Genomic DNA, 12,709 nt, shown 5'->3' with positions numbered 1-12,709 from the left:
ACACACACACACACACAGGGACTCACTCACTCACTCCCTCCCTCACTCACTCACTCACTCACTCCCTCACTCACTCACTCACTCCCTCACTCACTCACTCACTCACTCACTCACTCACTCTCTCTCACACACACAATTAGCCCCGTTCCCCGGCCGCGGCGGCCCTTCCTTTTGGGACTAATGGTCGGCGGGAACTAGGGCACATGTCAGTGGCGCGGTGGGCCGGGGGAACTGGGTCAGCCCGTACCGCAGCGCGTGTCTCCGTGTGCGCGCCCCCCAGGTCCAAGCAGATCGAGTCGGCCTGCTTCAGCGGCACGGCGGCCTTCATGGAGGTCCGCATCCAGTCGGTGGTGGTGGAGTTCATCCTCAACAACACGGAGAAGCTGTTCAGCCCCAAGCTCAACCCCGCCATCCGGGACAGCACAGGTGGGTGGAGGGGACGGCCTGGGCCGGGGGGGGGGGGTCCTGTGTGGGTGTTTATGCTGGTGTGTGTTTATGCTTGTTTGTGTGTGTATATATGCTGGTGTGTGTGTGTTTTTATGCTGGTGTGTGTGTGTTTATGCTGATGTGTGTGTGTGTGTGTGTGTGTTTATGCTGATGTGTGTGTGTGTTTATGCTGGTGTGTGTGTATATATGCTGGTATGTGTGTGTGTTTTTATGCTGGTGTGTGTGTGTTTATGCTGGTGTGTGTGTGTGTTTATGCTGGTGTGTGTGTGTGTGTTTATGCTGGTGTGTGTGTGTGTTTATGCTGGTGTGTGTGTGTGTTTATGCTGATGTGTGTGTGTGTGTGTTTATGCTGATGTGTGTGTGTGTTTATGCTGGTGTGTGTGTTTATACTGGTGTGTGTGTGTGTGTGTGTCTTTATGCTGGTGTGTGTGTGTGTGTGTTTATGCTGATGTGTGTGTTTATGCTGGTGTGTGTGTGTGTGTGTGTTTATGCTGGTGTGTGTGTGTTTATGCTGGTGTGTGTGTGTGTGTGTGTGTGTGTGTGTGTGTGTGTAGGCATGCGTGCGTATGTGCATAAGGCCCACCCAGGCTCCCTGTCTGACCCCCCCTCCCCCCCCGCCCCCGCCCCCCCCCCCTCAGGTAACAACACCCTCTCCAGGCCCAAGTCCCTGCTGGTCTGCTCCCCGTCCACCAAGCTCCTCTCCCTGGAGGAGGCCCAGGCCCGCACCCAGGCCCAGCTCAGCTCCCCCGCCACCACGCCTTCGCTCTCCCCCAGCGACTACATCGAGGTGGGGGAGGGCCCCGGGGCCCTGGGCGGCAAGTTCCACACCGTCATCGAGCTGCCGGCGGAGAGGTGCGGCCGCCGGGAGATTGGGCTCGGGTCAACCGCTGGCTTTGATGCGCTGTGCTTTGTTGTGGGCTCGCTGTGTGTCCTCTGTCTATAGTCTGTCCTGAAGCAAATAGTATTTTTAATACTCTCTCATTGTCGCGATGACCTTAGTTCTTTCCACATGGCGTTGAGGAGACCTGGCCCGGTTTGTTCAGTCCCTGCAGATTTAACGTTCGGTAATCCATATATGTTTTTGATCCAGCCTCGGCAACCCTATCTCCTGTTTGATATTTGCCGGGGCAATCATAACATGATAAGGTGAATTGCACTTTTTGAAGTGAGACAGATAACAGAAAGCAATCTGGAGATGTTCTTTGTTCTGGCAGCAAACGTCTTCCTGGAAAGGGGAAGAAGTCTCCCGTGGGGAACTGGCTGTCCTTCTTTCATCTGGGAAAGTCTCACTCCGTCTCCAAACGTAAGCTCAAACGCCACCCCAGCGAGCCCAACGACATCAAGAGTATCCCACTGCCAGGTCAGACCCCCCCTCACCTCATCTCGACTCGTCTCCTCACCTTCCTTTCCTCTCCTCGTCTCTCCTCTCCTCCCCACTCCCCTCCTCTCTTCTCCTACAATCGCCTCTCCTCTCCTCTTCTCCTCTTTCCTCTACTCTCCTCCCCTCTTCTCCTCTATCCTCACTCCTCTCCTTTCTCCTCACTCTCCTCTCCTCTCTTCTTACCTTCTCTCCTCTCCTTTCCTCTCTCCTCTTCTCCTCTTCTCCTCTCCTCCTCTCTGCGTCCATGACGTCACTGATTGGTCGACACACAACCAATAAGGACGCTGATTTAACTTCATAGGCCGTTAGAGGAGATCCATGTTAGTCTCTCTCTCCCGCCCTGGCCTTCACAAAGGTGGCCGCCATTTGCATGCACCCTATGTCGACGGCACCCACCGGAGTCTCCGCCCCGGATGTACGATGGGTGGGCCGGCCTCCCAGTTGGTACAGTCCACTGGGCGCGCCGGTACAGGTCGATCTATCCGTCTGTCACGTCTGGGTGGGACCCTCCCACATGTGGCGATGCCCTTTGGGAGCTTGCGCGTCAACACAGCCCCCCCTCCTGACCCTGTCTGTTTGTTGGTTTGAATCCCTCTGACCCTCTGGCGGTGACCCCAGGTGGGCGGGGCCACGGCGGAACCATGCGCTCCACGAAGAGCGAGGAGTCGCTGACGTCGCTGCACACCATCGAGGGTGATCACCGCTTCACTTTATACGTTTCATTAGAATTAATGAATCTTCGTTTCTTTTTTTTTTTTTTTCTGCTGCCTCTTTATCAAATTACTCAAATTCAGGTTGTAATGTAAAATGGGTCTAATGTATGATTGCATATTTTAAACTATTACATTAAATATTAGCAGTTAACACTCCCCATTCCCATTAGTACAATAGTGGCCAGTATATCATGCTGGTACCTTATTACGGTTGATGCTAAGCTGCGATTGCTAATGTGTGGGTGTGTCTGTGTGTCTGTATCTGTACCTGTATGTGTGTGCTTGTATGTGCGTCTTTGTGTGTGGATGTGGACGTGTGAATGTTTGCTTGTATGTGTGGGTGTAAATCTGTATGTGTGTGTGTGTGTTTCTATGTATATGTGTGGCTGTAAATGTATGTGTGTGTGTGTGTGTGTGTGTGTGCGTGTGTTCCTGTTTGTTTGTGTGTGTGTGTGTGTGTGCGAGTGTGTCTGTGTGTGCGCGTGTGTCTGTGTGTGTGTGCGTGTTTCTGTGTGTGTGCGTGTGTCTGTGTGTGTGTGCGTGTTTCTGTGTGTGTGTGTGTGTGTGCGCGCGCATGTTTCTGTTTGTGTGTGTGTGTGTGTGCATGTTTCTGTTTCTGTGTGTGTGTGTGTGTGTGTGTGTGCATGTTTCTGTGTGTGTGTGTGTGTGTGTGTGTGTGTGCGTGCACGCTTGCGCCCCCCCCCTCTCCCCTCCAGCTGAGCCCTCCACCTACCGGCCCTCGCGGCCGCGCTCCACCAGCGAGGCGCTGTCCCTCTCCTGCAAGGCCGAGGAGCCGCCGGCGTGCCACGACGGTAACCACGGCAACCGCCAGCACGCCAGCACGGGGCACCGCGGCGGCGGCGGCGGCGGCGGCGGCGGCGGCGGCGAGCGTGGGCGCACCACCCCGCTGCTCTCCCCGGCCCCGCCCCGGGAGGAGGAGGACGAGCTGGACGACCTGGACGACCTGCGCCCGCCCGCGCCCGGGACCTTCCACCTGGACTTCGACCCCATGTCCTTCCAGTGCAGTCCGCCCGCCGCCGCCGCGCCCGGCCCGCGGCAGCACGCCCGGCACGACGGCTCCCGGAAGGGCGCGGCCGGGGGCTCCGAGCCGCCCCCCGTCTCCTCCCCTCCCAGCGGCCCCGCCCGCTCGCCGGACCTCCGGGGCGGGAGGAAGGCCGGCCCGCCGCCGCCGTCTTCGCCGTCTAAACTCAGGAAGTCCGTCAAGACGCACCGCATCGCCTCCGCCCCCGCCGCCGCGGCTCCCACCGCGCGGGCCGACGTGATGGCGCCGTCTTCCCACCGCGGCCACCAGGGGGCGTGTCCGCCGCCGCCGCCGGACACGCCCCCGCCGGTCCCCACCTCCTCGCCCCCGTCGGAGCGCTGCGAGGCGGGCCCCCGGAGCGCGGCCGGGGGCCTCCGCAGCCCCCCCAGCAGCCAGTCCAGCCAGGCCTCCGCCCTCACCGACCTCAGCCAGCCCGCTCAGAGCCTGCCCGACCCAGGTCAGTACGGGCGCACACGGGGCCCCGGGGGCCCCGGGGGGCCCGGGGGGTCTTATCGGGGGGAGCCCTTGTGTTTGTTTAAGATGTGTGCTTTTTGACACATATTTAGAGTTTTAGTTTATCACATACACATATATTGGCAGATGTTATTTTGACACATCTTATGACCTTGACATGTTTCGACGGAGAGACTTCCGTCTTTATCACAAGGTCACACCAACGTCACGCCAATATATGTGTCTGTGATTAAAGAAAACTCTAAATATTTAAGTGTAGACACAATGAACGTATTACAATTGTTTTTTGGACAATTTTGTGGTGTGAACATGCATACTACCCATTACTCAATAGCTGTATCGATAATTAAGAGTGTGTGTGTAATTTGCCAATGAAACAACATAACCTGGTGGTGAGTGTGGAGAACATCACCCATGTAGTGAATGCTGTAGTAATAGCTAAGGACTAACCGTCTTGTCTCAGCAGCCCTCCTCGCCTGCTAGGTTTCTTATCCAAGCTTTCATGTGTTGTTGTCGTCATGGCGTCTCCTCACAGCCTTGTTCGTCCTGTCATACTGTAGCATGGTCTGTCTTATCCCCTCCCAGGAGCAGATAGACTTGTGAGTTCAGTGTCTGTGCTCCCACCTCACCCCCCCATGACGAGCGCCGCCCGCAAGCTAGCCCTGGCCCTGGCCCAGTCGGCGCAGAAGGCCAGCGACGCCGCTGGCCGCTCCTCCTCCTCCTCCGCCCACCACGCCCACCGCCGCAGCCCCTCCTACCCGTCCCCCCCGCCGCCGCCGCCGCCCCAGCGCCCGGACGCCGCCCCCCACCCGGCCGACAGGACCCCCCCCGCGCGGCCCTCCGTCCTCCACCTGCAGGTGCAGTACTGCGGGCCTCACCGCGGCGCTCAGTCCGAGCGGGGCTCCCCGCCACAGCCCCCCGCGGAGCCCTACCGCTGCCCCCACCCCGCCCACCTCCTGCTGCCCACGCACCGCTGCTGCCCGTCCCCGCGCCGGGAGTCCCCCGGCAGCCCCGCCGGCCCGCCGGGCTCCTGCGGCCTGGAGGAGGGGCGCCCCCGGAGGCGGTGCCAGCGGAGGGACCGGGGCCCGCCCAGGGCCCCCACCACCACGGAGGAGGAGGAGGAGGAGGAGGAGGAGGAGGAGGAGGCGGAGGAGGAGGTCCGAGGGGGCCTCGACGACGGGCGGTGGGCCGAGCCCACCTACCACAACGTGGGCGTGTCCACGCCCACCCAGGCCGCCTTCTGCGCCGTCCAGAGCCCGTCGGGCGCCGTCTACGCCAACGCCGACTCGGTCAACGTCTTCAACTTCCGGACGGTCCTGGCCGAGACGGCCGTGCCGGGCTCCGTGGGGGAGGTCCTGCCCCGCCCTCCCCCGCTCTCCCCCGCCCTCCGCTACGACGAGAGGACGGCCATGGAGGACGTCTACGGCCGGCGCCACGGCGGCGGCGGCGGCGTCCTGCCCGGCCCCCCCCCGCGGTCGCCCCTCTACCCCCGGCCCGACGCCCTGCCCTTCCACCTGTCCCGGCCGGACGCCGCGTACCGCCACTCCACCGAGGGCCGCTACCCGGGCACCCTGGGCCCCAAGCACCCCGCGTCGCCGCAGTACGGCGCTCGCCCCGGCGGCGGCGGCGGCGGCGGCGGCGAGCTCCTGATGGGCGGGGCCCTCCGGGGGCCCTGGGAGCGGCCGGACGAGGGGCGCATGCGGCACCCGGCCATGCGGCGGGCGCGCTCCTTCCACGCGCCGCACTTCAGCCACTACGAGATCGCCGAGGCGGAGGTGGTGCCCCCCGAGGCGCTGTACTACGTCCAGAAGCCCCCCGGCTCGGAGCCGCCGTACCGCTGGCTGCTGCAGTCGGACTTCCACCCCTCGGCGCCGTTCGACGCCGCGCCCGCGCCCTCCTACGCTACCCGCTACGCCCACTTCGCCCCCGACGGCGCCGGCGCCGGCGACCCGCGCTTCTACGCCGCCGAGCCCTTCCGGCCCGGGGCCATCCGGCACAGCCAGTCCTACACACTGCGCTCCACCGTGGAGAGCACGCTGGAGCCCGACTACTACCGGCCGCCGCCTCCCCCGCCCGCCGCCCACCGCCACGCCCCCTCCCCCCACCGGGACCTGCTCCTGGACCGCAGGGAGGCGGCGGCGCCCTGGGACGCCCGCGACTCGGACTCCTGCGGGCGGCGGGTCTACCAGCCGGCGCGGGAGCACGGCGAGGGCCGGTACCACGGCCCCGCGCCGCAGGCCGCCGCGCCCCGCCACCGCCACCCCTCGCCCCCCGCCGACCCGCGGGGCCGGGAGATCATGCACACCCGGAGCCGCTCGGACCCGGGCGACGCCTGCCTGTTCTCCGGGGCCGGCGCCGGCGGGCAGCGCGAGGCGGCGGCGGCGGCGGTGGTCACGGTGACGGCCCTGTCGCCGGGCAACCAGGCGCCGGCGCTCCACGTCAAACCGGAGCCGGCCGCCCAGGAGCCCCCGCAACGCAAGAGGGAGAGCGTCCACAGGCGGGGCCCGGCCCACGAGGGGCCCCCCTCCAAGGTCCCGCAGAGGCTCCCGCCGGACCCCAGGCGGGACCAGCCGCCGCTGCGCAAAGTCCCGTCCCTCCCCGAGAGGAGCCGGCCTCAGCCCCGGCGCCAGGACCAGGGCGGGGGGGACAGGAGCCACTCCAGGGGCCGCGAGCAGGACCGGCTGACCCTCGGCAACACCGTCAACAGCGCCGGGGGCCCCACCAGGTCGGGGGTCCTCAGGAGGGCGGGCCGCTCTCAGAGCATCAAGGAGAACCGCCGCCTGCACCAGGCGCACCGCCCCAAGACCCCCCCGGGCTCCGAGCCGCAGGGGCCCGGCCCGGCCCCGCCGCACAGAAGGACCCAGAGCACGCGGGTGAGGCCCACGCGCTACGAGCACGCCGAGGGCTACTACGCCACGCCCAAGGCTAAGGCCCCGAGGGCCCCTAAAGCCGGCGCGGGGTACTACGCCGGTCACGGCTGCATGTCCCCCCACCGCCACAGACTGCTGACCAAGGCCTTGGGCCAGGGGCCCTTCTACCACGCTGGAGGGAGATCAGAGGCAGGGGTGTACGAGTGACTCTGATCTCATCTCCCTCCACGGCGAGGGGGGAGGGGGTGAAGGGGGGAGGGGGGGGGGGGGGGGTGAATAGGGACCAGCACTTTATCCTCTGCCAGACCACCAGTAGTGTGTAAGACGGCTCTCTGTGTGGACCTCTGTGAGCTGCTGAGAGACGGCCCCGCGATGGGAGCCCCGCGCTGCTGTTAACCGCATACTATGTTGTAGAGAAAGAAACCCAGAAGAGAATGTATAGTACTTATTTAAATTGTTATATCCGAGTCGGTTAAAAGAAATGTGAAAATGAGTCGAGACGATGAACACGAAGTGAACAGGTGCGGTCAAAACTGGATTTATGGATATATTTTAAAAGGCCAACGGGAGTATGTATAGAATACACTGGCTCACGTGACATAACATTCATAATTTGCATAAAACAATACATAGGTGTATTGTGACAAATATATTGTATTTTTGTGGATTGTTTTTGTTATTAAAACCGCTACTTAATTCAGATACACATATATGGACGTTTGCGTGCCCTCTTTCACGTACTTTAGCTTATATTTTTTATCTTAAATTATTGTGGAAGCACGTTCAGTGGTCCAATGGCAGAAAACGACCATGCAGGGTCAATTTAACTCATTCAAATGAAACGTTTGAGTACAATCATGTGGTTCCACGTGATGTAAATTAAGGTAAATTCATCCGTTGGAACGTTATTATAGATTTGGGTACAGCCTCAGCTTTTTGCTTCTTAGTAATCTAACAATGTGGTATTGTTGATTTGTTTTTTTTATGCATTATACATGTTGCCAATATAATATTGTAAATGAGGATATCGTTTAAGGAATATTTGTTTTATTTTAAGAATATTCTTAAATAAGAATAAAGATATCTTACAACTGGTTAATTGTTGCTGTATTTTGCTTTGCAATGTCGTGTTATTGTAGTACTGTCAAAATGAGACGTTTTGTAAAGTCGACCAATAGAGGGCATCATTGTACAAGTTAAAATGATCGTGAAGATGATGCATCGTTTTAAGGTTTTTAAGAGAACTTCGAAAAAAACATTTCAGCTTCTTTCTAACTGTTGACCTTCCATTGGATTTAATTTGGTTTGCATTGATTTTCTACCGACCATTTTCATCTACAAATGCAAGGTACTTTAAATGTGCAAACCGTAATAGGTGTGCTGCTATAATATCATTGACTTACTAATAGCCCAGACTTTGCCGTGGATGATTAATAAGGGAGTAAGGATCCTGCCACGCTAATGTAGACTACTGCCATATTACGTTTTTTGTTCTATCGGGAGTTTCAAACGAGGAATGTGACTGAGCAAATCCATTAAAAAAACAACTAAAAAAAAGTAGTGTTGCATTTTTGTTAAGAACCATAAGTAACTAGGCTACTTTTAATCCAAACACTCCCTCTAAAATGAAACACCGTTAGGAAAGCTTGCGGACTCAGAAGGCGAAGTCTCCCCCTGGCCGCCATTGCATCGTTCCTGTAGCTCCGAGACATTGTTTATTCATCACCGCATTGGCATTCAAGGTGCATCCTCACTGTTCTCTTTCATAACCAACAAGTTGCAATTTTTATGCATGTAAAGGTAGATGGCAAATTATTTATATGGGCTTGGGTGAGTGGAGGATGGGCGGGGGGGACCGGACCCCGAGAAAGGAGAGCGGCTGGTAGGAAATGCTTTAAGTGGCGACCGATCCTTTTCTATATGCTATTGAATTTGCTGGATCACAGCGAGCTCAGCATGTATTATTCAGTACTTTCCAGGCTCAAACGCCGGCCTGCGGTCGACGGCCGGCCGCCTTTTCTCCCTTGTTTTTTTGGGGGACATTCTGATGCCTTTTGAGACATGTCACCTTTTAGGCTGAGGAGGATGAAGTCTTATTTTCCCCAACCGGGGACCACATGAAATATGCCTTCTGCTAAGGCCCTCCCTTTGCCTCCTCTCTCACACCCGTAGGCCTACCCGGGTAGTCCTACTGTTGTTGTTGTTGTTTGTGGAAATAATACAGGCAATGAGGCTGTGAATAAAAGCGTGCTTTTTGAGGGGAAAGAAATGGTTCGGGAAATGCTCCTTCCTTACTTGAAGGAATATGACCGCGCTGATCCACTTGGAGTCAACTCTGAAGGGTAGCAACCCTCACCTGCGTGTGGAATTAATTGAGGAACATCTGGAGCGGTCCAGATGCGTGCGGGGGACGCGCGCGCGGCGGCTGGTGCCAGGAAGCAGCAGGTGTTCTGCAATAGGACGGTCGCCCCTCCAGGGGCCACTGATCTACAGGATAATTGCTTTGTCCTATACACCCGTTCGAGCCAAACGAGACGGTGCTTAAAAGGTCCTGCTGTCACTTCTTTAAAACTCTCCGTAAGAGCCACCCTGGGTTTTTTCCAAACGACGTGCAGTCGTCGTGGTAACTACGGAAATCCCAGAATATGTGTCCTGTTATCTTTTGACGGCGCCGCGGTGAAAGTGTTAACTTCAATTAAGCACATGCCAAAACGTCAGCGCGTCTGTGGGCGAGACTCATTAGCGGTCCTGTCATAGGGGGGTGTGGAGGTTCTGCACGGCTCTGGGTTCCACGATCTCCACATAAGCTTCAGTGTCATGGTTAAACATCTGTAGGCCTATGTGTATTCATATACACAAGAAACCGTAAACCGTCACTTGTGTTTTAGTTACTTCCAGAGCGTTCTACGTTCAGCCTGGATATTTTAAAATGACACATCCGTTGAATATGGAGCAGGTCAGAGTTGGGCATCTTGCTCAAGGACAGCTATAGGTGGGGGTTGAACCCTTGACCTTCTTCCTGCTGGAGGATTGGCCATCCACCACAACGCTATAATTACGTGTTGGATAGCTGCATCGCCCACATTGGACGGCCATGGAAGGTCTCGGCATGGAGCCAGCTGGTCGACATGATGTTCACACTTAAACATCATGTGAAATGTACGTATTAACATGCCAAGCCCCTGAAGTTGTTTTCTAAATGGCGAGAGAAAATATGTTTTTGTGTTCTGAAATCGATATTAAAGGTATATTAAATAATAAAGGTGCCATGACATGCCACCGGTGGTGTGATTAGCTGTTACAAGCCGTTTTGAAAATCAGCCTGTTATGACATCACAGGTGGCTGTGTCCACCTAGATGTGTGCTGGATAGATGAGCAACGTTTGCTACAGTCCACTGGGTAGGCTGATAGACTGATCTATCCAGCACACATCTAGGTGGACACGCCCACCTGTGATTTCATAACAGACAGATTTTCAAAACGGCTTGTAACGGCTAATCACACCACACCTGGCTGCATGTCATGGGACCTTTAACACGGTGTACAAAAAGGGTTTGTAAATTCAGATCTTTCGGTCAGATTCAGGGGCGGTGGTACAGGCCCACCCAGATTGACTGGGGGCCCACCCAATCAGATTCGTGGAAGATAAAAAAACAACAACAACTATAATATCTTTTTAATGTTTAATTTTCTTTTCTCATACAGTAAATGTATTTTCTTGAATACATTTTGAATTTCAAATATTAACAGTAGCCTACCCACTAAAAATGAATAATATTCAGAAACTCCTTTCGTACTCATTAGTCCTGTCCAGTGACGTCTTTACGCAACATCACGGTGACGGTCGGCGCCGACAGTGGATGGCGGTTTCGTGCACCTTAGTTAGCAGCAGCCTCACTGAGCAATGGCCATCCAGATATTCCTAGGCCCACCCATAAACTACGTTCTTAATCCGCCACTGGTCAGATTTTATCGCTATTTAACCGGCTCACCATTAACGATTGAATACCGCTTTGTTGCCTTCCTGCAAACCATACAGAAAATGTGTTTCTCTCAATAACACAGGAAGGACTGTTCTCAGGAACTGTCTAGCATACATCTTTCTTAATTACTTAGTTAACTATACAATAGAGTCTAATTGAATAAGCACCACCTCAACCACGTTTGTACTTAAGGAAAAAAACAATTGCTTGGCTCAGGGAGGGGGAGGGGAAGGTGTTCAGAGGTGTTCAGTCGCATGTATCCATAGTCCTGGTGTGAAATACATCTGCTCCTCTGATGGCTATAGCAGTGATTGGGGTTGAGGGTGGAGGAGACCAGGAGCACAATGCTTATTGATTAAATAAGTGATTGGACCTCAAAATAAAGAGGAGCCCTAATCATCGCATGAAGTCCCCCCTCCTCCTTCTCCGCCTCCTCCACCTCCTCCACCTCCTCCTCCTCTTCCTCCCCACCTCCTCCTCTTACATCTTTCTCCTCCTCGTCCTCCACCTCCTTCTCCTCTTCGCCCTCCTCCTCCTCGTCCTCCCCTCCTTCCATGCTTTCGCTTGTATTTCTTTTTTTCTCCTCATTTGACATTCACATCAGAGTGGTGGAGCAAGCTGCAATCTGCTGGCACATACAATGGAGTCTCAGCCTGTGTTGCAAATAATGTTCTTGACCTTTCGCTGATGAATAACATTCACAGGGAAGAGAGAAGGCAGCAGCCCCAACTCTCCGGGACCGCGGTAGCTTTAAAAAGTAATCACAGCAGCTGAATATGCTTTAGCCGAGCACAACAACAGACCGAGCCTCAACCCCATAATGGGCCTTTATTTGCAAATATTTATTCAGACATTTAAAGAGCCGGACACAGTTATTTGGTGTTTACAGTCCATGTGTCCGACTGAGAGTTGCCCCTGCAAAACTGCAGGCTGTGTTGATTAGGGAATATCAGCAATAACAGAAACAAAGAAGGACATGACAACAACGTTTATGTGCTTTTGCTACAGGTTCATGATGAAAGTGCCTTGGATGAAGTTTGAGTTAGTGTATGCTGCATGCATCCCCGCTCGGTGCATACTTTCACCCGAGGCCGCCCAGTGGGCAATCAGTCCCCCCAAACAATGGCAGTGTTATCACCACGGACCTGTCTGGGGTTACGACCCAACTCTCACACTCACTCACTCTCTCTCTCTCTCTCTCTCTCTCTCTCTCTCTCTCTCTCTCTCTCTCTCTCTCTCTCTCTCTCTCTCTCTCTCTCTCTCTCTCTCTCTCTCTCTCTCTCTCTCTCTCGGAATGCTTCCACACTCACGTCGTCTGCGTGGAGCAAATCATACGCTCATCATGCGGTCAAATCATAGGCTACACAGCGAGCCACCTACTTCATTCGCATCGCCCCGTCCATGCAGAGTGAAGCCCTGTCATCGAGGTTACCTTCCCTCTTACGGTGTGTGTGTGTGTGTGTGAAGTGTGCGAAGGAGTAGACGCCACCGGTCAGTCTCTATCTCGGGCTCTCCAGATGGTCCAGATGTCAGGTTCCGTCTGTACTCTGCCTGATGACTCATCAGGTAGGACGCACATCTGTGGGAGGGAGACAGATGACGCCACTACGGTGTGTTTGAGGTGTTTGTTAATGACTCAGACAGCCGCGCATTAGACCATATACAAAAATGCAGCAGACAAACGATGCGCACACGTGAAGGGGGAATTATCTCAACTCAAGCAGATAGAATAAAAATGCATGCATATATAGTATTGCTGAATAAACTCCACAATTACCCCGTGAATATTCAGTGTGTC

General features: G+C 55.8%; 1 protein-coding gene across 2 annotated transcripts in view; it reads left to right on the top strand.

Annotated features, from left to right (window-relative positions):
* Positions 1 to 8,021, top strand: part of arhgap32a (Rho GTPase activating protein 32a) — a 23,208-nt gene extending 15,187 nt beyond the window's left edge. Inside the window, exons 14-19 of one of the 2 annotated variants that reach the window (XM_084467445.1) lie at positions 281 to 426; positions 1,086 to 1,299; positions 1,662 to 1,807; positions 2,447 to 2,521; positions 3,258 to 4,040; positions 4,649 to 8,021. In XM_084467445.1, coding sequence (XP_084323571.1) covers positions 281 to 426; positions 1,086 to 1,299; positions 1,662 to 1,807; positions 2,447 to 2,521; positions 3,258 to 4,040; positions 4,649 to 7,134 — 3,850 coding nt within the window. In that variant the 3' untranslated portion in view covers positions 7,135 to 8,021. Of the gene's footprint in view, positions 1 to 280; positions 427 to 1,085; positions 1,300 to 1,661; positions 1,808 to 2,446; positions 2,522 to 3,257; positions 4,041 to 4,642 lie in introns of both variants that reach the window. The other variant, XM_084467444.1, reaches the window with a different exon arrangement.
* The last annotated feature ends 4,688 nt before the right edge of the window (positions 8,022 to 12,709 follow it).

Source organism: Micromesistius poutassou (genome assembly GCF_964030765.1).
Source record: "Micromesistius poutassou genome assembly, chromosome: 4".
NCBI lineage: Eukaryota > Metazoa > Chordata > Actinopteri > Gadiformes > Gadidae > Micromesistius > Micromesistius poutassou.
The sequence above is the reverse complement of the archived record's forward strand: the minus strand, read 5'-3'. Positions and strand labels throughout refer to the sequence as shown.